We start from the raw sequence: 24,782 nt of genomic DNA on the forward strand, positions 1-24,782 counted from the left end.
TTTACAGTTTTTTTTATATATTCTAAATACTAACCCTGTCTGCAGTATAGCTGGCAATTTTTTTTAGGGGGAGGGTTAATGTGCTGATAGTTTTCTTTGCTGTGTAGAAACTTTTTATTTTTGCTTTGATTTAATAAAGTTTTCTTTTTTGAAATGTACAACCCTTCAGGAGCTACTTAGTAAAGGACTTATGAAGCTGGTTTCAAGGCTGAGCCCAAGTGGTTTACACCAGAAACACAAAGGGTGGAGATGCATAAAAACAGGTTCAATCAGTTATATACTTGCAAAAATAAAATTTTATAGATACACTATGTGTATGGTCTATATAGATACACATAGTATATCTTAGACTATATTTGGTAATATAGCCATTTTCATAATATTCTGCTAATCTATGAACATGGACAGTCTTTCTGTTGTCTAGTATATTTAGCTTCTTTCTTTGGTGCCTTAGAATTTTGATTGTAGAGTCCTTTTACCTTCTTGGTTAGACATAATTCTAGGAATTTTCTTACTGTTGGAATTGAGGCTATTTTGAATGGAATAATTGTTCTTAGTTTCTTGGTAAATTCGTTGATGTTGGTATATAAGGAAACTACTGATTTTAGCAGGTTGATTTTTGCATCCTGCTGCATTGCTGAAAACACAGATCTAAGGGTCTTGTTGGTCTTCGCTGTAGATTTTTTTATGTAGAGAATGGTGTCGCCTGAAGTAGGGTCAGTTGAGTCACTTTGCTGTTTATATCGTTTTTATTTCTTTCCTTATTACTCTAGCTAAGACTAAGCATTCTATTGAATGAGAGAAGAAAGAAAGCACCTGTATATCTTTCCAGATTTCAGAAAAAAAAAATGCTTTTTCTCTGTTTAACATAACATTGACCAAACGTTTGTATGGAATGTTCCTTCTGCTCCTACTTTCTTCAAGATTTTTTCGTGAAGGCACTAGAACTTTTGTCAGGTGCCTTTTCTGTATGTATTGAGATGTTTAATTCATTTCTGTCTTTTAAGTCTATTTGCATGTTGTGTTAAATGTATTGAGTTGCATATGTTGATCCAACTTTGCATCCCTGAAATGAGGTCATCTCTGTCCAGATGTATGATCTTCAGTGTGTTCCCTTTGCTCATTTGTCCTGGCTTATTCTTCTGGTTAGGTTTTGTTTGGAGTCTGCTTTACCAGCTCTACCAGCTGTTGGTATTTGCTGGGAAGGTTGATTTCATCCTTTGACTTTTAGTTTGTAGATAATTTGGCCAGTGAGTTGTGTTTCTCTTTCTCCATCTCTTTTAATAACATAATTTTTCACTGATTCTTTGTGAATTTCACATCATACACCCTGATCCTATTCATTTCCCAGTTCTTCCGTATCCACCTCCACCCTTGTAACCTCCCTGCCAAAACAAAATAAAAAAGTTAACATTAAAAAAACAACACAACAACAGAAACATCTTGCCAACCCCTCTGGGCGACGACCTGCTCCCCTGTCAGCCACAGCCTTCTCTCGCACCCATCACAGCTGTTGCTTCTCCATTTCTGCTGGGCATGTGCCTCTCTGCTCCTCCACCCTTTCTGTCCCGTTATCACATACTTCTCTCTCATAGCACCATTGGGAGCTGTCACGCAGTAGATCCTTTTGCCCAGACAGCTTTACTTGAAGATGTTCATTGCAATGAGTTATTGGTCTGGTTCAAGGCCTCAGGTTTCTGCTACACCATCAATACCCAACCCTCACTGAGACTTCTCTCAGATATCTAGCTATTGTCCTGAGCCGTGGAGATCTTGCAGCTATGGTTCCACTGGACCAATGGGGTAGATGTTGGGGTAAGTCAACTTGAAGCCCTGGATATAGGCCTGGGTGGTAGCTGAGTTGATCATCCCATCAGCTCTCCTGCGCCCATGCCACCGCTGGCGCGTCTCACTTCAGGCCATTCCTCACCACCGTCACATCTCCAGTTTCACATTTCTTCACAGCACACAAACACTCAACTTCTCTTTCTCTCCCATCTCTCCAGCACATACTTGCTCGTCATTGTGGTAGGACCCCAAATTATGTTTCTTGGAGAGAAGTAATAATGAAGTTTATATTTAATCCAATTGATCTGTATTATTTCAATGGTTAGTTGAGGTCATTGCTTTTAAGGTTATTAAAGAGAGGGGTTTGCTATTTTGGTTGTTCTGGTTGGTTGAGTTATTGGTAGTTATTTTCTTCCTCCCATTAGTATTAGAGATTTCCTGTGTTGGGCATCGTGAACTTCTTCTCGGCTCTCCTTTGTCTCATGGATAAGACTCTTTCTTCTTTCTTAGTGCACAGTATTCCTTTAAGTGTTTCTGCAATGCTGGCTTGGTTGTCGTTGATTGCCTTAGTATGTGGTTATCTGGAAATGTCAAAAAATAACTTGTTGGGTATCGTGTTCTTGCCTGGCTGTTCTTTATGATTAGGGCTTGAAGAACATCATTCCATGCTTTCTTGACTTTTAGGGTTGCCAACATGAAATCTGATGTTATTCTGATATGTCTCATTTGTGTGTGAATCAGCATTTTCCCTTGCAACTTTTTAATATTGTTTCTTAGCTTTGCACTTTTGACATCTGTAACAGTTAGTGTTGTCGATTGACAGAATCTAGAATAACCTGAGAGATGGGCCTTTGGCCGTGGCTATGGGAAGTTTCTTGATTGCTTTATTAGAGGTGTGATGACATACTCCCTCTGTTGGGTGGGGCTGTTCCCTGGATGGGATCCTGGACTGTGAAAATGGAGGGCAGGAGCTGCGCAGCGGTGTGCAGCGTGCGGTGTGCAGCGTGCGGTGTGCAGCGTGCATTCATCTCTGTCTGATGCTTGCCTGTGGATGCAATGTCACCAGCTGCCTCAGGCTTCTGCCATCCTGGCTTCCTCTCCATGGTGGATGTACCTTGAACTGCGAGGCAGAATAACTCTTTCTTTTTTAAGTTTCCCATGTCAGGGTATTTTATCACAACAACAGAAACACTAAGACATCTTAACTGCGATTGTATGTATCATGGAAAGATTGTCTGGTCATAGCTCTTTGGGGCTCAAAATGCTCGTGTATTTGGATGTCCATTTCCTTCTCTGGGCTTGGATTATTTTCTGCTGTGATTGTATTGAGTAAATAGCCTCCACTCTTAGGCTTTAATTACCTCCATCTGAAGCCATCCCAGTGTTCTTGGGAGTTTGGGTCATGCTCACTGTCTTCATCACTTGTGTCCCAGTAAGGTTTAGCAGCAGTAGTACTAGGGTACCTGTTGGGGAGCATGTAGTTTCTAGTGCTTTGGATTTGAAGGTATGAGAATGTAAGTAGTGACGTGGGGAGGAGGAGGCAGTACAGTAAGAATGAGAAACACAATGGGTGTCGAGGGCTGAGACGTAGTAGAGAAAACCCCATGGAGTGAGGAGTCCAGAAGCCTTTCCAGGGGAGGTGCAGGTCAACCACAGGTGAACAACTAAAGCACAGAATGTAAGTGATTCTTAAAATAAGGACTCCAGTGAAAAGGAAGGAAAGAGGGCTTTACCATGTCTTCCTTGTTGGGATGATGTAGTTTCTCCCTTCTCTTCAGCTGTCTGGTGTCTCAGTCTCCACAGGTGGAGGTAAGGGCACAGCTCTTACTGAACCACTGAAGACCCTTGGGGAACTAGACCTGAGGCAAGAACTAATAAACTCCCGTCCATGCTTGAAAGTGTAGGGATGGCTCCCACACTGTTGACTAACCCTTTGTCTGCTCTCCAGATAACGTGATCAATGGGCAGGACTATGAAGTGATGATGCAGATTGACTGCCAGGTGATGGACACCAGGATCCTCCACATCAAAAGCTCCTCCGTTCCTCCTTACCTCCGAGATCATCAGAGGAACCAAACCAACACCTTCTTTGGTCCCCCTCCCACAGCCACAGAGACGACCCACGTGGTCAGCACCATTCCTGAGTCGTTACAGTAGTTCCCCGAGCTGCACTGGAAAGAAAGCAGTGGAGTGAAGAGCCGGTGAGGAGTGCTGCTCTCTGCCCCATGGCAAGTGGAGAACTGCCCCATGCCGTGACTCAGGGAAAGAGACAAAGAACAAGAAGCTGCTCTGCTTTTCACCGTCTGCCCACTGTGTGGACCGTGCTAGCGAGAGAGAGCAGTCCTCTCGGCGGGGCAGCCCTGTCGCAGAGTCGCTGGTGTCGGTTATTCTCCTCTGTTTTTCCGCACTGCTTTTCCTGCTGGATGTGTTTGTTCTTAGTCATCTTCCTTCAGGTGCGACCCACCTCCTCTATTGTCCACTGCACTTCCTTGCACAGTAAAGCAATTTTTGCTTTAGAACACATGCTCATGTGGTTTCCACCAATTGGCTTTCTCTCTCCTTCAATTCAAATTCATTCTGAATATTACACTTGAGAACACACATTTCAAAAAGCTAAACAGCCAAAAACATCCCACAAAGAGTCAAAACAGTTTGGAATTTGGGGTAAAAGGATTGTCCCCGGTTGGTAAAGTTTATTTTTACTTGTGATTTGTGGTTCAGCCATGAACAGATAACTGTTATGGGGTCAGAGAGTGAGCCACACGCTGGAAGAAGGCAAGGGAAGGCCAGTTGTGGAGCACAGGAAGAGGCAGTGAGTCCGTGTACACTTGTGTCTGAGCACTGGGAGCTGAGATGGGCAGTGTAGGTTTGGAGCCACAGCTCCCTTTCTCTCCTGGGGTGCTGCGGATCCTGAGGACCTCAGGGCAAGTGCTTCCTTTCATTGTGAATCCTCAGCCTAGGACACACTCCTGTGAAACCAGACTCTTGGAGGTGACTTCAGATTTAAGCTAGACTAGAGAGTTTTCCCCTAAGCATTGACTATGCACACAGCTAGCATGGATTCCCACTGAGAGGCTGTGCCATAGTGTGGCAAAAATTTGCAAAGAAGGAAGGAAGGAAAGAAGGAAAAAATCTGTTCCTGGGCATATGCCTTTAATGTTAGCACTGGCCTGGTCTACATATTGAGTTCCAGGACAGCCAAAGCTATATAGAGAGACCATCTCAAAACAATAAAATAAAATGAAAATCAAAAGTTATGTTCACATACATTTTATTGTATTTTGCCTACTTCCCTTACCATAGCAAGCAGCTAAATTCATATTGTGCTGTACATTGTACACTGGTAAATTCTCAGAAATGGGTGCCGGGACTTCATTCTTCCTTGTGTGCTGCCGTCCTTCTGAAGAGAGAACTCCTTCAGAGCTTTGGATAGAATTTTCTCAGTTGGCTTGCAAGCCTTTGTCAGGTGTTTCCTTTCCAGTCTACACAACCCTCAAGGGTTGTATGCAATCTGCTTGTTTTCTGCCTGTGACCCCATGATGCCTGGTCCCTCACCAACAGCCATTTTCTGGACATTATTGCTGTCCCCCAAGCTACTGAGATGATCTTGAGGCAGGGCCACTCTGCTGTTTTCCCTGGGAATCTGGGGTGTCAGTCGTGCAGCTGCCTCCTTTTGCTACAGTGCAGACTGTTGGGATTCAGTGCCACCGTTCATCGTCACGGGCTCTTGGGTGAATTTCAGCCGCACATGTTTTCCCTGGGAACTGGTCTTCTAATGGGTACCAAGGAATAGATAGCAAACACATGGAATACTTTTAGGGGTAGCCATTTGTGAGGGAGGTGGGATACCCTGTGACCCTGTTCTTTCCTGCATATGAAGTAGCCCAAAGAGAGGCTGTGGCTGTAGGCAGCGGCAGCATCGTCATTCCCCCTGCTGACCTGCTGGAAGTCACCAATAATGTCTAAAGTGATTCCAGTGGTACCTCTCCCTCCCGCTGGAGCACACAAGAAGAAGCCATCTGGGGGCCTCTTCCCTTTTGCATCTTTGCTCTGTTGTGTTCATTCTACCAGTTCCTCAGACCAAAGGCTCAGTAGTGTCACATTTGCTAAAGCTGATGCCTCTCCGACAAGTGACATTGGGGATGCTGGTTGGGAGGAAGGCACAGCCAAAGAGCAGGCAGACATACAGCACAGGCCAAGGAGCCAAGGAGCTGGGAAGGGCTGTCCAAAAGTACTCTGGAGCCTTGGAGCCTTGCCCTCTCTGCCCTCACTAGCCCTCCAGGTCTTGTCCTTCCCACCCCTAAGTCCATCCTGAGGGATGAGAAATGTGGTCCTCCTCAGGGTAGTTTCAGGAAACAAGGGAAAGGCACTTGGCAGATACGCAGACATAGCCTGCTGTTTAAATTGCTGAAAGAGCTATCATCTGTGAATGTAGTAGTTTTTATCTTAACGTTTGTGTGCTAGCTCGGGGCCATTGGAAGGGGAAGCTGCTGTACTGGGATCAGTTGAGCAGACATTCAGGTTTTATCTTTTATTTTGATGAGATTGCCTTTTGGGGTTTATAGTCTGGAAATATAGGGGCTATATGTGTACATAATATATATATTTTTTTAACTTATTAAGTTTTGAAATGTGATTTTGCAAGATTATGAAAAATTAAGTAAATTTGAGCTAGAGAACTGGCTCAGTGGTTAACAGCACTTACTGTTCTTCCAGAAGACCCTGGTTCAGTTGACAGGTCACAGCCATCTGTAACTCAGTTCCAGGGGGATCGTATACCTTTCCCTAACTTCTGTAGGCACCAGTCACACACATGGTGCACACATACATGTGCAGGCAAAACACTGATACACATAAAAAATAAAAATAAATCTGCTTTTTAAATTAGTTCCATTCCCAGAGGAAGTCATCCACCTGTTACTAGATGATTCCTTGCCCTGGACCGTTGGCACTGAGATGCTGGGAAGTGATGACGGGAACTGACAGGGTCCTTCATGTGTTTGCAAGTCCCCGGTTCTGAAATTCAGCAGCAGTAAGTGGATGTGTCCTGTTAACTGCTGGGTCAGAACTGCTTCTCTCTGGGGTTAGCTAGAGAACAGCTCCCTTAGAGTGGAACGTAAGCCTGCTTTCAGTTAGGAGACAATGAGAAAGGTGCTTGGGGACAGATGTCATTCTTGTCACGCATGGAGTACAGCAGCTTCACCTTAGACCACTGGCTAGAGTTTGCGTTTTTTAAAATCCGGAGTCCCATGGTTATAAGTTCATAGCAACCTTCTAATTTCTTCCTTATGAAGTTGCAGCACAAAGTTGGACCCTTTTTGCCTTTCCTATTAGCAAGAAGTAGACACTGGACTGGCAAGATGGCTGAGTTGTGGAGAGTCCTTGCTGCTTTTCCAGAGTACCCAAGTTCCATTCCCAACACCCACAGCACAGCTCCTGCGGACAGCTGCCTGTAATTCCAGCTCCAGAGGATCCAGTGCCCTCTTCTGGCCTCCATAGGCATCTGCACATACGTGGTACTCACACACACACACACAGACACATAAATAAAAGCAGTAATAATAAAGAAGCAGACAAGGATGTACTTGAAAGTGATAACATCATGCGATTCTTTCCTAAAATTTCCCAAAAAGCTGTTACTTAAAAACAGAGAAGGAACTGGTATTCAAACTGACTTTTCTCTGATCTTTAGAGAGACACTGTCCTGTCAGTCTTGCTGGCCCAAATCTCTGTCCTGGACAAATATTCCCCAGTAGTCACCTTAGCGGGACGCTCTTGGACATGGCTGCCACGACTAGAGCATTTGACAAGGGAGAACTCCCGCAGTTTCACAAATGTAAGACTATTTCGGTCTTGTCATTTTACTCTGAAATCTGACAGAAATGTACTACAGGGACGAACCCGGGGACTGTGTTTGACCTCCTCCCCTGCTGAAAGCTTCCAGTCCAGCTTCTGCTTCAGTGGCCTATGAGAAGCAGTCACTTGAACTCCTTTGACCTAGAGAGCCAGGGTCTGATCCCATGCCCTCCCCTTTCGTCTGAACTCATGGAGGTGCCCACCTGTGAAGGCATTCTTCCCACCTCGGCCCGAGGGGCTGACTGCTTCCTTCAGCAGGTGCATAGATAGACCTGAATGTCCAAGTGAGACACTCATACGGCAGCTCTGTCAGAGGGACCCACCCCCACGCACGCTGCATCTCTCCACGATTGATAGACACTTCCTGCCACCTACAGACCCCATCTTCTGACCCACATGTTCTTTTCATCAGTTTAACTTATGTAAGTAATGATTTTTTTCCTGCTAATATGAATATACTGTGTCATAATTTTAACAGAAAAAAAAACGTAGAGCACAGAAGAAACATAATGGAATGAAGACATTGTAATTTCCACCCTAATAGCACTTGGAGGAGGCATTCCTCCCCAGCCCCCACTACGGGAATCACGGGTGATTTTTTAAATAACTTCTGGACTACCTATGTGATATCACCAGAGTCCAAAGGAACTATGCACATAGAAGAAATACAGTTTTCTCCTGCCTAAGAAAATTCTATTAGTATTCTATTAGCTTATATTTTTAATAACTAAGCTTAAAACATAGTTTATTTTGGATATTACTAGAACCTTCAGCAATATCTGTCAGGTACACATCTAATCTATGAAAAAAGGAATGATAAACCTGTGCGATTAGGAAACTTTTATGTCATAGCTAGCCAGTGTCACAGAATGACCCTGTGTTCCACTGACTTTAAGCATTGCAGACTTAGTGCATGAAAAGACTTAACTTATATTGGGTTTAAGAATAAATAAGTCACTTGTCAAGATCAGCAAATACCACACTGGTGTGGTTTTTGTCCTCAGTTAACTGATTATAGTTAAGTAAACCAGGAAATGTGGCGTATTGCCCAGTATGCTAATCCCAGACTGAACTAGTAGATTGACTTCATGGCAAGTGTGTATCGATTGAACTATCTTAATTATCCACTCTGGTTTCTGAGTAGTTGCCAGGATTCAGGAGATGTTGAAAGCTATGAAACACTATTGGTCTTTGAGATTCTAGATTTTCCCCCTCCTCATGGTAATAAGGCTCAGCTAAAGCCAGTAGAACAATATCCATGATCATTTAAAGATGTTGGAAGATGGGTATGTAGCTCAGATGAAAGAGTGCTTTCCTAGAATGCCTGAAGCCATGAGTTCCTTCACCAGTACCAGGCATGGTGGAGTATGCTTAGAGTCCTAGCCCTTGGGAGGTGGAGGTGGGAAGATCAGGAGTTTAGGGTCAGCCTGGGCTACGTGAGAACCTGTCTCATCATGTGTTTAAGAAATGTGGGAAAGATATATTGTTCTCTCCTTTAATAATTATGTCCGTTTACAATAAATAATGGCAACAGACTATTTCAGACTCTCAAATAAGTCTTTATAATGCAATACCTGTTCTTTCTCTAAGATCCAAATAAAGAGTTTTAAAACTTGGTTTGTCTGTCTGTAGAAAGACAAAACAAATGAATTTCAATATTAGGGGTTAGTAATGGGAAGGGAAGCCTAAAGAGGTTTTGTGGTTTGTGTGTGTTGAAATGAAACACCAAACTCCTTTCTACTGTTTTCCCAGGATGGGCCAAGTAAAATTTTCCTTCATTGTGTCCAGACATTTAACTACAATCACATCTAGGAGTAGAATCATCTAAAGTCTGTACCTTAACATCCGCATCATCAGGATTACCTAATTACAGATCCGGTCTCTACCAAAAGCCCTTCCCCAGTTTGGGATGTCAGTGCCACCGTGAATGAAGCTAGTCTCTGTGGACTGACAGCAGTTTAGCGCAAGCATTGACTTCAGACTCTTCATTGAAAACAGACTCAGCCAGCTTTAGAATCTTGAAAGACAGTTGCAAATGTCACTTGGTTGCATAGTACATGGTATCTTGAATAGAGGACTCTTCTGTTGTGACGCTGCAATTTCTCTGATTATTCCTCTTCAGATAGAGACTCAGATCCAGTGTTTTGCTTACCACAAAATCTACCGCATGTTTCATTGCATCACGTTCATGTGATATGATCAGTACAAACACTAGAAGAGAATCCTTCCTTAGTTCAGTTAATGGTAATAGCTGTTGCTTATTGAAGGTGTGAGACTTTCTGCCAGACATTGTGATAGGCATTATAGTTAAGCTTTAAAACGGTCAGTCGTCTGGAGAGATGGCTCAGTGGTTAAGAGCACTCTCTCTTCTTCCAGAAGGCTGGGGTTCTTTTCCCAGCATCGACATGGCAAATCACAAGTGTTTCCAATTTCAGTTCCAGGGAATCCAAGGCACATATATACACATACATGCAGGGAAAATATATATACTTAAATAAAAATAAATGCCAAAGAATTTTTAAAAGGTATCAGCTTATATAGACATCACTATTCACACACATCACAGATGAAGGAACAGAAGGGGTTAACGGGCTCAGGATCTCACGACTAGTACATTTCGTGAAGCTGCACGTTTGACATTAAGCCTGGTGATTATAAAGTCGCAGCCTTCTACATTGCCAGTCCCCCTTAGAGGCCATAAAGGATGACAACAGTGACAAAGCTGAGAGAAGCCAAGCGATACATGTGCAGACAGGGTGCTGAGGCTTATTCAGGAAAGGGGAACATCAACTCAAAGGCAAGGGTCCAGTGGTGCTGAGGAGATTGCCATGAGTGACTCCCTTAGAAGACACATACTCAGTGCTGACTGCGTGAAGGGCAGCTGCTGCTCTGCCTTCCCTGGACGTTGGCCTTTGTGGTCTCCATCTGTATGAGTTACATAGTGGGACACGACGTGCGACCCTATTCCCAGGGTGCATCCACTGCCTGCTCTTCTGATCACATTTCCCTGCTTGAAGAGTTCACCTTGCAGAATTATCTCCTGGTGAGGGTGTTGGACCATGAGATAGTGAGAGATTACCAATCAAGCAATACATTGGTTCAGCACCGAAGGATCTGTCTTACTGTAAGTACAACATAGTGTAGTAATAAATGGGCCATTTTATAACATTGACTGCTTGTAAGACTCCTGAAACCTGTACTCTCTTAAAGGAAGAACCTTGTAAGACCAATTTTAAAAAGTGTGTCTCCAGTTGTTTACAGAAATAACCCATGATTCTATAAACAGTGAACTAGGTATTCAGGAAGGACTCCGAGCCTTGGACTCCATCTCCGACTTCCATTTCCAGGTGCCCAGCCTGGCTTCTCAAGTCTCTGTGGCCATCTCCACTGTCTGAGCACCAGGAGAGCTGGTGGGGATGCTTGGACTGCTTCCTCACAGACAGCAGACAGTGGGGTAGAAGACATGGTCCTGGAATGTGAACCTTTAACCACAGACTCTAAGGGCTGCACCAGGCTCGAGCATCTTGCACTGGGCTGTGGGAAACTGCAGAGAGACTAGACAATACTCTTTAAACATTGTCTCTTCCCTGGTTCCATGTGGTCACCCTCCGTTCCCACAGAAGAAAAAACAACTTCCAAGAGTTGCTGGTCAGCCTAAAAGAATAAAGTTAGAGAACAAGTTGATCCCAGGAGAGATCTGGGAGTGGGAGGCTCACTGACCAGGGTCTTACCATAGCCACAGAGTTCACTCCTTCATTTGACTACTGATCCCAGGATATAAATGGTGTGTTTACCACATTTCCTCTGCTTTCAAGTTGCTGGAATTCCCCTCCGCTAAGCAACATTTTTCTCATCAGATCAGCACATTGCCCTGATGAGTCTGGCAGTCTCTTAGAAGACAAAATCCACCAGCCCCCGTACCACCAGCTAGGCCCTTCCCATCAAGCCATTAGCGGGAAGGAACTGGAAATTCATCTTCAACAGCTTAGGCAGGGAGGAGGCTGAAGCATTGAGACTTTTGTTGTAAATGACTCTGTGGGGCACCATGCCTGTGAGCTCCTCTAGAGGCACATTGCAGCTGGCAGCACACGGGGACTAATTTCTGTCCCCAGGAGTTATAATCTGGTTCAGGCCAGGAGAACAGAAGCAACCCAGAAGGAGAATTGAACTCACAGAAATTAGAGGTTTTTTCCTTCCCAACACCTCTGAAGTAGGTGTTTGTTAGATACCCATAATTCCTGTAAGACAGTGATGTTCAGATAGGCAGGAACCCTGTCACGATCTCAGCCATTGTATTAGGTCCAGGACTGCTGTGTGGGCAGCGTGCTCTGAACAAAGGATTTGGGGCATGCTAAGCTAGTATTTTGAATTGTGTTGTTGTGTCTTTACAGAGCCAAAACATACATTGTCTTTCCAGAAGAATATGCCATCAACTGGCATTTGCCACATGTGTCTACATATCACCACATGTGTCTACATACCACCACATGTGTCTGCATGCCACCACATGTGTCTACATGCCACCACATGCTAATAGTCACAGAGCACTAACAGTGAGTGCGGAGTGCATGGGGTTCAGCAGGGACTTGGGGCTGGCAGAGGAAGGGCCCAGCCTTCCCTCAACAGATGGGCCGTTCTTCGCTTTCCCTTCTGCTTCTCATTTTCTCCTCCTGCCTTTTCCCTCTGCCTTCTGTCTGGCAGGTTAGAAGTTGCTCTGCAGTTACAGCTCCTGAGAACTTTCTAGAAAGGCAACTCCTAGGATCCCAAGCCAAACCTACTCAGTCAGACCGTTGGTGGTTTGAATGAAAATAGCCCCCCCCCACACTCATATGTTTGAATACTTGGTCCCCAGATGGTGAAACTTTGGGGGAAGGATTAGGAGGTGTGGCATTGTTTGAGGAAGTGTGTCACTGGAAGAGGCTTTGTTGGAGGAAGTATGTCACTGTGGTTGGGCTTTGAGGCTACAAAAGCCCATGATGCCATTCCCAGGTAGTTCTCTCTACCTCATGGTTGTGTCTCAACTGCTCCGGTGCTGGGTCTGCCTGCCTGCTGTAACACGCCCCTCCATGAGGGTCATGGACTCTAAACCCTCTGAAGCCATAAACCCCAAATTAAACACTGCCTTATCACAGCAATAGAAAAGTAACCAAGACAGAGCCTGAGGCTGGCTAGGCCCAGTAATCTGTTTAAGCAGGCCCCTAGAAGGATCCACATAGGTGTCTGAGAGCTCTCTATGAAGATGCCTGTCCAAGCATCTGAAGCTAAGGACATCCAGGCTCTGCCACTGGTACCCCAACTGTAGCACCCATCTCTTCTTGTGACTGCCACTTTGAAAGTGGACAGTGATCATTGTGAACATTCGGTTTCCCATTCTTTGTTGGATTACATGTCTCCTCTCCTGCTGCCCCAGGTGGCTGCATTCCCCTCTGAAATGACTGACAGGCGCCAGGACCAGGTCCTTCACCAGGTGCACAGGCTCAGCCAAGTCAGCACGCATCCAGGGCTCAGGGGCTGCATCCCGAAAGGGGACACCCTGTCTCCTGGCTCTCCTCTGGAGCCATGACTCCCAGACATAGGCCTTTTGAGGCACCTTGCTCAAAATCACACCCTCTGCTGAGGAAGAAGGATGCCTTTCGGACTGGTGATCGGCCCTCCCTAGACACAGGCTGGGAGAGCTCAGGTGTACCTGGAAGGGGTCCTGTGCCCTCCTCTCTCCAACTCTGTAGAGTCTGTCCAGTCGGCTGCAGGCTCTACTTCCTTCAGCACAGATCTCCACATGTTGGCAGTTCCCCCAATCTTTGCTGTTGGTTGGAATCACGGAGAGTCTGCTGGAGGCTGGCTCCCACACCCAGACATTCTGACTTCATTGTCGTGAGGTGTGAGTACAGGAATGTTACATTTCCCTAGGTGATTCTAATATAGATGTAGAAGAGGCTGGGAAGCAATGAGATGTCTTTTGAGGCCTACATCCGTTGTTTCTGAAGCAACACATTGCAAGACACTGAGGGGAGAGCAGGGTTCCAGGGACCCACAGAGAAGCTGTGTTTAAACAATCAGAGTCAAGACTGAGCAAACACTCGTAAAGAACGGAGAGAGTAAGTAGGGCGGCTGGCTATTGGATTCTCTTGTGGAGATGACGTCAGACATTCCTCGGTGATGTTAGAATGGGAAACATGAAAATAACCATGGCTGCAAATGGAACTTTCGGTGAAATGGCATGTTCTTGGAAGGAGAGGAAACAGGACCAGGAGAAGGAGAAAAGAAAGAGGGCAGAGTGGGGGCAGGGAGTCTCAGGAGAGAGAGAGAGAGAGAGAGAGAGGGAGAGAGAGAGACAGAGACAGAGACAGAGAGAGAGAGAGACAGAGAGAGAGAGAGAGAGAGAGAGAGAGAGAGAGAGAGAGAGAGAGGAGAAGGAAAGTGAGATTCTGCTCCCAGGTCCACACAGGCGGGAAGAGAGCTTGGGTTGGTATGAGGGACAGGTGAAAGAGGACAGCCGCTCACCCAGGAGGAGCCTGAAGCAACACAAGGACAGATAAACTAAGAGAAAGTAGAGCAATCCACTTCTTTTGTTGGGTCACATGGCCTCCTGCTGTCCCAGGTGGCTGCCTTCCCAACCGAAGTGACAGGAGTCAGGACTAGGTCCTTCACCAGGTGCAAGGCTCAGCCAAGTCAGCAAGCATCCAGGGCTTGGGGTCTGAATCCAGGAAGGAGACACCCTGACGACATGCTCTCCTCCAGATGTGGCTCCTGAGACGTTCTGCTTGAAATCGCACTCAGAGAGAAACATCAAGCATGGTAGGTGACCAAACCCTCCAAGCCTTGGACTCCAGGGAGTTGGAAGGCTTCCTGGGAGTTGGAAGGCTTTCTGGGGGGTTGGAGGCTTAGGCTTCTGGTCAGATTGGTTCTCCAGAGAAAAAGAGCCAGCAATGCCTTCATTCCCTTCCCTCCTCCTCCTGCCCCTGGGAGAGGACTCCATGTCTTGAGTCGGGAGGCCAAACCCTCCCTCTTGGAACTCTCTTGGGGAGAGAGTAGCCTAGGAATGGCGCCTAAGGATCAGACAGGTCAGCTTCAACCTCGGCTCCCATGTATGTTTATTGGGGTGCAGAAAGTCAGCTCAAACTCAACCTTGGCACCTGTCTGCTTCTTATATCACACCCTAGTGACTTCTCTTGGGAGACCCATCCAAAAATTGAGTCAGAGGGGAAAAAAAAAGAAAAGCAAAATCTTAAAACCAAAAAAAGTTATGTGAACTCTTAAATTCTTGGAGCAAAGATTTTACAATGACTGTGTGCAGCATCAAGAGACTTTCTCATCATGGGATGTGCGTATAACCCACCATCTGTGACAAGCCCCTGCAAAATAGAAAGGCCAACTGTGTCACATAGGGGTTGGAAGAAGGCTCTGACTTCCAGTGTGCCTCGGCACAGGCAGGGAGGTCCCACCTTCACCAGTGAGACTAGCTGGCGCGAGGCAAGATACAGGCATGACACAAACACCCCACCCAGTTCTGCCCCCACCGTTTGAAGTTGTTTCCCTGGCAGGCTCAGGAGAGACACTCAGGGAAGCCCAGCATCAAATGTCTCAAGTATCTGCCAGCCAGTGTTAATCCTCTTGGGTATGGTAGTCCCTCAGCGCTATTGCTCAGGCCGCACCCAGCTGCTGGCCTGGCTTGGGAGCTACTTTGGGATGCTCTTGAGATTCACATTACAAGTCTTTGAGGCTTGTCGCCAGGAGCTGCCTTGGGGGCCGCTGTATTCCAGTCAGCAGTTTTCTATGGGAGAGAGGTTCAGCTCTCCAGCTTTCTCTGCAGCCTCCTATCCATCTTGACCACTGGCTCGGGTGTCACAGACACAAAGGTCGACTGCCTTCCTCAGAGGTCAAAAGGCAGCAAGGCCCGGGAGCCATAAGCAGTCACTTGCTCTAAGATTTTAAGAGAGAAGACAGGAATAGGGGCCATGGCCCCTCCGAGTCAAGACTGTGTCTCCCGCAGAGCCACGGAGGGTGGGATGGTCTGTCCTGCAGGAATGCTGTGACCGAAAGGCCATCCCTGTGAAGGCCCTTTCTGTTCTGAAAGTGCATCATGGAAGAAAGCAGCCCCTCCACAACAGAAGCGGCCATTGTGAGGTGGAGGGGTCAGCATGGCGCTAGGGTGTGTGGAGGCAGACAGGAATTCCTCAGTCAGTAATGAGGGCTAGAAGGGTGGAATAAGCCCGGTGGGTATCAGTGGCTTCTGAGAGGGTGGAGCTACTCAAAGGGTAATGGTGTGGTCATCAGCCCCAGGGTCTGAATCAGTGGATTCAGTCCCTGGGATCCTTATAGGGAAGGAGAGAAGTGACACCCACAAGTTGTCCTCTGACCTCCACATGTGTGTATTATAGCACACACATAGTATAGTGCGTGTGTCCACAAATAAATGAATAAGTTTTTTTTTTTTAAATGTAAAGGTCCTATTGTCTGACCAGAATCAGAACTTTCTGGTGGCCACCAGCACAGTCCTTGCTGAGCTCTGACAAGAAATGTTTTCCAGAAACAACCAGGCTAAGGAGTAAATGGAATGAGAGGCCTTGAAGTGTCCTGATACAGTGTATGTTAAGACAGGTGAACAGGTTTGGGGGCAGGGACGGTCACAAGGAAGACAGGGGTCTTCCTGTGGGAGGGTGGTTTGGATGTGACCTCAAGGAAATGGGAAAATTCAGTCCGTGTCGACTGGGAAAGACGGCTGAGCAAGCTTTCTCAGGAACCAGGGGAGCCTCAATGGCAAAGGCCCGTAGTGCCCAGGGAAGAGTCAAACGGCTAATAGATATGGCCTTACATCCAGTCTGTCGTCTCAGTGCGAAAACTGGTCTTGAACAATCTTAAAGGGTTCCGGTGACTCCTTGAACCTAGATCTGTTTCCAGAGTTATGCGCAAGGGTCCTAGAGGGTGCTGCCTAGGCATCTGCTTGGAAAAGACCTTTCAAAGACACAGAACACTGCTATGGTAGCTATTCTTGGTCATCAACTTGACTGCATCTGAAATTAACTAAACACCAAATCGCTGGGCACACATGTGAGGGATTTTTTTTATTATTAATTAAATCATTTGAAGAGGAGAGACCCATTTCTAATCCAGATCTTTGGAGGTGGGAAGATTCACTTTTAATCTGGGCTATACCTTTTGAGGGCAGCCTATATGAGGACATGGAAGAAAAAAGCGCTCTCTCTCTCTCTCTCTCTCTCTCTCTCTCTCTCTCTCTCTCTCTCTCTCTCTCTCCAGCTTGCTCGTCTTCTCTCATTCTTAACAATAGGAGTGCATTACTTCTCTGGCATTAGAGCCTACTTCTTCGGGATTTCAGTGTATACTGGAGACTAGCTGAGACACCGAGCCTCGTGAACTGAACAACTATTGGATTCTGGGCCCTTTCATTGGGAAACAGCCATTGTGGATTAGCTGAACCACAGCCACCGAACAAATCCCCCATTCCATAAGTTATGTACCTCTAGGGAACCCCACCCCAGACAACTGCTTTTCACCAGTGGTCCACACACGCCTCAGGTTATTGAGCTCCATGGCCCTGGGGGGCAGGAATCCTTATCCATCTGGGCCCAAGAAGGCTTTGAGGGTGCTTTCCGCGACTTTTAAACTGAAGGAAAAGGCCAGAACTAACAAGTCAATAGAGTTCATATTTACTGAGCTCTTCGGTGATCCCAAAGGATTTCTCCTAGCCATGGCTAACTAGACAAGGGGTGGACATGGTCAGTCCATGGGCTGCGCATGAACACAGGTGCTGGACCAATCAGGGGGTTTGAGCTAGACCAGGAGCACAGCTGTGGGCACTCGCGCCGAGAGAACCGGAAGAGACTCCTTCTTCTGCCGTGTGGAACCACGTGCAACAGCTGCGGGCAGGAACGCCAGTGAGAGCCCTCAGGGCTGCCTGCTGTAGCCTTCTGACTGCTGCCTTCGGTTTGCGTGGGGCAGAGTGGGTGGGGAGCTGCCCTCTGCAACCAGGATCCATGTGATGTGCACCCCGCCCCCAGGTCTCTCCAGGCTCCCAGGCAGAATGCCAACTCATCAGAGGTCAGAGGGTGGAGCTGAGGTTCTCCGGAGGGCAGCAGGCAGATCTAGTGTCTTTCTCTACAACCTCAGCCTTGCTTCAGTCAAGAGCTGGTTGCCACGGGACTCTGGGAAGTTCACCAGAGTTCTCCAGGGCAGCAGGCAGATCTAGTGTTTTCTCTACAACCTCAGCCTTGCTTCAATCAAGAGCTGGTTGCCACGGGACTCTGGGAAGTTCACCAGAGTTCTCCAGCCCATTCTTGGCTCCCGTGGCTGTTGGCCACTCTCTAACTCCCCTAGGCACTGCCAGATTTTCCTTGGTGCTCCCAGGCCAGACCATCTCCTCCAGAGAGAGAGCTCAGCTGAGGTCACTTGGAAAGTAACCCCGGAGTGGAGCCCTGCCCCACATTGCCTTAGCCAACCAGCCTTTGTTCTTGAGTTCTTTCCCGCTCACTCTCATTGTCTTGGCTGTGTCACAGTCGGTCACACTGTGGTCCCCACACAGGAGTACTATGCAGCAGAGTTTGATATAGCTTGTTTACATTCAGTGACTCTGGGAAATCACCACACATTGAGCACCGTGTGGACACCGTGCCACGACATCTTTGTAACCACTGGTTTCCAGACTTCCAATGGGAAACCCTCAGCAGAGACAAGCTTCATCCTACAGCCTCATACATTCCTGAAGAGCCATGGATAATCTGCTCAGTTATGTTCTGACTTACTCCAGAAACAGATGCACATGTATGCATATGCAAATGTACACGCGCACACACATCCTCCAACACGGCAACCTAGAAAGAAAAGTAACATTGAAAACATATAATAGACCTGGTAGAGAGGCAAGGTCGGTGTGGATAAAAAATCCCACAGTTTCCAATGGGGCTTCAGTTTTCCAGAAGCTAATATGGAAAGAGAACTCGGTATGACATGAACTTTGGAAAATTGAGGCGGACTTTGAATGTATTAGTGGAGGCTGCTATTAAATACAATGTTTATAGTGGACATCTGGTTTTGTTTTGTTTGTTTTGTTTTTTTCTGCTCAGCAGCCCTTCCTAGAGAAGCTGCTCCTTCCTAACTTGCACGATGAAGGTGGGGCTGTCAGTCAGAACCCACCCTTAGTGTGAGGCAGGGCAGGCATTCAAACCTATAATCAGACACTCTCGTGGAAATCTGATTTTTTGATAGTCCTGGGGAGCTGTAGGTGTCTGAATCAGAGTCTGCTGTGAAGGCACCATCTTCAGGAGACAAGTCACAGAGTTCTGCTGTCCAGAGTTGCCCCATCTGTCTTTCCCATGATCTGATTTTCCACATTTGCCTCCGAGACTATGAACTTCTCAGGATTTTTCCAATACATTCCTTTTGGCTTAAGACAGCAAGAAACTATTTTTGTGGCTTGTAACCAAGGACTTCTAAAGATACGAGGCTAATAAAAGTCTGTGTAGAATATGAGAATGCCCTCAAAAAGCAAATGATTGGTTCTGTGCTGGCTTCTTAGAAAGTCACAGCCCCAGACCTTTATGGGTTCCCATTTGCGATTTCACAAGAGTTTTGGGGGAGCTGTTAATGAAGTATATAGGGAGGAGGATCCAGTGTTGGAGTACTTATGAGAAGCCGGAGAAAACTGTGGTCAGGAGAACTAAGTTCATCTCCAAATTACCCAGGAAACAGTCTTCAGAAAATAAAACTAATACTAATACTGGTATATAGTATTATATATATACCAGTATATATTATACCATTATATATATACACAGTATATAGTATACTGTGAAACCCCACGTGGCCTCATTTCCTGCGTGTCTCTTTACTAGCTGGACTACAGGATATGGTACTATTTCTCTGGACTTCCTGAAGAAGCAGCTGATCACCCTCAGGCCTTGACAGTGAGGGGTGAATGCTGTAGTTTCTGGAGTAGAGACTGTGGCCTCCTATAGGGATCCCCCTCTCTGTGTATCCAGAGTCTGCCCTCCTTGAACCTCAGTTTTCCTAATTCTCAACATGGCCACACTATCGTCTGCCTGACCCGTGGAGCATTGATGAAAAGCCTGAACTCTTGCTGCAGGAAGCCCCGTGTCTTCAGTCAGGGTCCACTTAGTGGCATCTCGAATTTGACTTTGCGTATTGCGTGGTCTAAATCAGCTCCTCATTTGGGCAACAGATCTCTCATGTACAGGCGTTATAAGTTAGACCCGGTGCTGAGAAGAGCCACTTCTCAGTCTGAATGAGAGAATCACCCTTGCAGGGACTACCTGTTGCTAAATGTGATGGAAGAAGGCAAGCACAGTCATTGCTGGGCTCATACTTAGGACGATCTTTTCTGTGCCTGGGGGAGTGGACATGACTTCACTTGGATAAGACGTTACAGACAGCCCGAGCGTCAAGGAAGACAAGGCCGCAGGGGCTGCGAAAGTGTCCTGACTACAGGGAACTGGGCAAGTATCCTAGGATACGAAGATGAGTTTCAACCAGGCCTGCCTCACATTCCAGAGGATAGATCCCCAAGCTTGAGCCAATCCACGGCCAGGACTCAGCAGGGAGTGGTCCAGAAACTTTTGAACTCTTGACTGACTTTAAGATCATAATAGCATTCAGCGTTGAAGGGAGGTTTTAAGAGAATGTTTGAAGGATTCCTTTGGAAATAGCTTTGCTGGGTCCTGCTGTCTTTCTGGGTTGGGTATGCCTCCTCTTTATGCAAGGCTGTGGGAGGGTGACTTTAAACACACATCTGGGGACACTTATTCCATGCTCTTGTAGCTTGGGGAGGAACACAGTGGACCAGCAGCCAACACCCATTTGGGTAACCTAAGATGGGAAGACGGACCAACGGGCTACTTCTCAGCAGTAATTCCTTAGCCGGGATGAGCCTGCACTCCCAGACTTTGTCAGGATAAATCATGTGTGAGAATTTTCTGTGGGCCGGATGTGGTCACGGATGAGGTCATCCTAGGTCCTGTCCAAGTGGACCATTCGGAGGGGCAGAGGAGACAGCCTGAAATTTCTCCGCCTTCAGGAAAGGAGAATGGCCAGCTGTAATAGAGGCTAGTCACATGAAGAGAAAATGGCAGAACATCTGACTAAATTGTAGGGAACTCTTCTGAGCACCACAGAAACATTCAGGAGATCTTCGCAACATCTCAGAGACCCAGACCTCAGGAGCCCGACAGGCAGGCAATGCTCTCCCACCCTTTCACTTGGCCTCCTCCTTCTGTCCCCCTCTTCCTCATTCTGTCTCCCCTACCTCCACACCCCCTTCTCTCGTGTGACAATGACCTCCTCACCAATTCCAGTATTCCTACCCACAGCAGCCCGAGTGGAGTAGTGGTTGGGGCGGCAAACTAAAATCAAGTTCAGTGTTTGGTTTTGCAACTTTTTCTTTTTAAACTTATTTAAAATTTTATTTTTTATTTTATGGATCTGGGTGTTTTGCCTATGCGTAGCTCTGTGTATCACATGCATGCCTGTTGCTTTCAGTACGGAAAGGGACATCAAATCCCCTGGAACTGAAATTGCAAATGGTTGGAAACCGCCATGGGGTGGGGGGGGTAAGAATTGAACCTGGGTCGTTGGGAGAGCAGCCAGTGCTTTTAACGGTCCAACCATCTCTCCAGACATTTGATGTTTTGATTATAAAAAACTGGTTTTCCAGTGAGGTACGGTGGTGTATAGTGAGAAATCTCAGCACTTGGGAGGCTGAGAGAGGAAGATCACAAGTTCTAGGCTAGCCTGGAGTTCATAGTGAGACCCCTCCATACACACACACACACACACACACACGTATACACACACGCACACACGCACACGCACATGTGCACATGCACACACACACGTATACACACACACGCACACACACACACACACACGCACACACACACACACACACACACCATATGTTACTCACATGAATCTGTATGTTGCTGTTGTCGTTTGTGTGACCTGAGAGTTTTCTTTTTTCTTCCTTTTTTCCTTCCTTTCTTTCTTTTTTTCCCCCCGAGACAGGGTTTCTCTGTAGCTTTGGAGCCTATCTTGGAACTAGTTCTTGTAGACCAGGTTGGCCTTGAACTCACAGAGATTTGTCTGCCTCTGCCTCCCAAGTGCTGGGATTAAAGGCCTGCGCCACCACCACCTGGCTGACCTGAGAGTTTTCAAAGACTCAGTGAATTTATCGAAACTCTCTTACAGGAGCAATAAATAAATAAATGTCACCAAATAAATTGTGGGATACCGATCAAAATAAATAGTGGCCTAGTGGTCATCCACACAATCAAAGCCAGGTCTATCTGTCAGCAGCAAATCTGGGAGAACCCACAAGAGATAGGTGGACCTCAGAGGGTGTGTCTACAGATAGCATCCCAGCGTGGCGGGTGAGCAAGGGGAGTATGAAAATTAACTAACTGATTTTTTTTCTTTATTTTTCGAGACAGTGTTTCTCTGTGGTTTTGGAACCTGTCCTGAAACTAGCTCTTGTAGACCAGGCTGGCCTCGAACTCATAGAGATCCACCTGCCTCTTCCTCCCGAGTGCTGGGATTAAAGGCATGTGCCACCACTGCCTGGTGCTAACTGAATCTTTAGACTTAACTTCATCTTTATTTTTTCTAAGTATTTAGATTTATTTGTCTTTTACGTATATGAGTATTTTGCCCCTATGTATGTCTATGGACCACAATGTCATGGTTGATTGTGAGCCACCGTGTGGATGCTGAGAAATGAACGAGGGTCCGCTGCTCTTAAAGGCTGAACCATCTCTGCAGCCCAACCTCACCTTTAAAGGAAAGTAGAGGCGAGACAACTAAGTTGAGTGGTGGGAGAGAGTGAGAGAGTGAGTGAGAGAAAACAACAGTCTCTTCAGCCAGGCCATGGCGTGACGGAAGGCAGGGAGGGAGTCATCTACTTAAAAGACTTGACCATGCTGATCACGAGGAGCTTGCAGCCACTCTTAGTTTGGTCAGAGACCACGATTGAACAAAGTGTTAACGTTGAGGGAAATTGGGTAAATGGTATGCAGGAAATCTCTACTGATTTTGTAACTTTTCTGGCAGTCTAAAATTAGCCCCAAATAAAGAATTAGTAAGAGAAGAAAGATTTAAGCTACGAGCTCTAAGTTCAATGTGTGGGCCAAATTGTCCAAACCTCCCAATAGTACAAGATGTCTCAGACGGCTGGGAAATTAAATGTGGGCCTGTGGTAATGGTCTCAAAGAACCGCCTTAAACTTGCTAAGTGGAAGTCAGTGTAGAAAAGTATCTCTTCTTGTCAGAGATGTGTAGAGAATGCTGGTGTAAAATGGTGTGCTGACTTCAGTTTAGAGTGTATGCTCAGAAAGGGAAATCAAGGCGAATATAACAAAACACTGATGATTATGACGACGCGGACATACAAATATGGGGACTTCTTATACTTTCTATTTTGTGGTGGCTGGTGTTGGTATCTTTCTGTGTGTGTCTGTGTGCGTCTGTATGCCTCTGTGCATCTGTGTGTGTATGTCTGTGACTGTGTGTGTGTCTGTGTCTGTGGGTGTGTGTCTGTCTGTGTATGTATGTCTATGTGTCTGTGTGTGCATTTATGTGTATGTCTGTGTGTGTAGATCTGTATGTATGTCTGTGTCTGTGTGTGAGTTTATGTGTATGTCTGTGTGTGCGTTTAGGAGAATGTCTGTGTGTATGTCTGTGTCTGTGTGTGTAGATCTTTGTGTATGTCTGTGTCTGTGTGTGCGTTTATGTGTATGTCTGTGTGTATGTCTGTGTGTGTCTGTCTGTGTGTGTAGATCTTTGTGTATGTCTGTGTCTGTGTGTGCGTTTATGTGTATGTCTGTGTGTGTCTGTCTGTGTGTATAGATCTGTGTGTATGTCTGTGTCTCTGTGTGCGTTTATGTGTATCTCTCTTTCTTTGTGGGAGGTAGAGATTAATGTCAGGTGTCCTCATTACTCACTCTCCATTTTGCTTTCTAAGACAAGGTCTCTCACTGAACCCAGAGCCAGCCAGTTCAGCTAGATTGCCTGGCCATCGGGCCCCTGGGATGCTTGTCTCCACTCCCCAGCAGTAGGATTACAAGCATGCACCACCATGTTCCATGTTTTATGGATGTAGGGAACACAAATTCCGGTCCTCCTGCTGTACAGGTACTTTACCCACTGAGCCATCTCCTCAGCACCCTGGTTTCTACTTTTTGGAATTATTTTCATAATAAAAGCTAAAACTAAGTGCTTATTTATTTATTTATTTATTTATTTATTTATTTATTTATTTATTTCTGCTTTAGCTGTTTTGTTATGTCTCCAAACAGTCCTCTAAGACATCCATTACTGACATTTTTAAGAGGAGAAAAATGGGGCTCAGAGATTGTCAGTGTCTTGTTTCAGATCATAAGATCACACAGCCAACACACACCAGAGTTAGGATTTGTCTGACAGAGCTACTGTACTCCTGAGTGCTACTGTGGAGACTTGAGGAGATAGGAGAATAAAGAGGGCCTTTTGCTTGTATCCCCAGGGACCAGGAGAACATCAAGGAAATTCAAAGGAGGGGCTGGCTTGGGAAGTTAAGATAAGGAATTTATCTTTAGTTGCCAATACTGGCCAGTGTTTGTTGCTGCTGTTTTTGAGGCAAGGTCTCATCTATCCCTATCTGGTTTTGAACTAGTTCTGGAGTTGAGGATGACCTTGAATTCTTGACCCTTCTGCCTGCCCTTCCGTAGATTACAAGTGTGCACTGCCATATGCAACTCTTGTTTATGTTGTATTGGGGATGGAACCCAGGACTTCCTGTGTTCTAGGCGAGCATGCCTCCCCCTGAGCCCCATTCCCAGCCTGATGGCTAATGTTTTTCACACCTGTACTTTATCCTCCTTACACATTTCACAATCTACCTCCCTTGCAGACAAAGTCAGGCCCGTGTTTTAGAGACAATTAGACTCAGAGTGGTTAAGGGGCTTATGCGAGCTGACAGAAGGGCCAAGCACGGTGCCAGGTCTCAGACACAGGTGCCCAACATCCCTCCTGACAAGTTGGGAGCAGATAGGAAGGAGGCATATACAGCCACCCATGCTGTTCCCATGCATTGACCAAGCAGTAGAAGGAGGATGCCATCAACCTCACCAAGTGACCTCA

The 24,782-nt window shown here is 46.3% G+C and overlaps 1 protein-coding gene across 2 annotated transcripts in view; it reads left to right on the forward strand.

Moving 5' to 3' along the window:
• The window catches only part of Atf6 (activating transcription factor 6), a 169,856-nt gene extending 160,596 nt beyond the window's left edge, over positions 1 to 9,260 (forward strand). For both annotated transcript variants that reach the window (XM_087906157.1, XM_087906158.1), the window contains exon 16: positions 3,737 to 9,260. In XM_087906157.1, coding sequence (XP_087762283.1) covers positions 3,737 to 3,945 — 209 coding nt within the window. In that variant the 3' untranslated portion in view covers positions 3,946 to 9,260. The remainder of the gene's footprint in view (positions 1 to 3,736) is intronic.
• Positions 9,261 to 24,782: the final 15,522 nt, after the last annotated feature.

This window comes from Myodes glareolus, chromosome 5 (assembly GCF_982192425.1).
Source record: "Myodes glareolus chromosome 5, mMyoGla1.1, whole genome shotgun sequence".
Lineage (NCBI taxonomy): Eukaryota > Metazoa > Chordata > Mammalia > Rodentia > Cricetidae > Myodes > Myodes glareolus.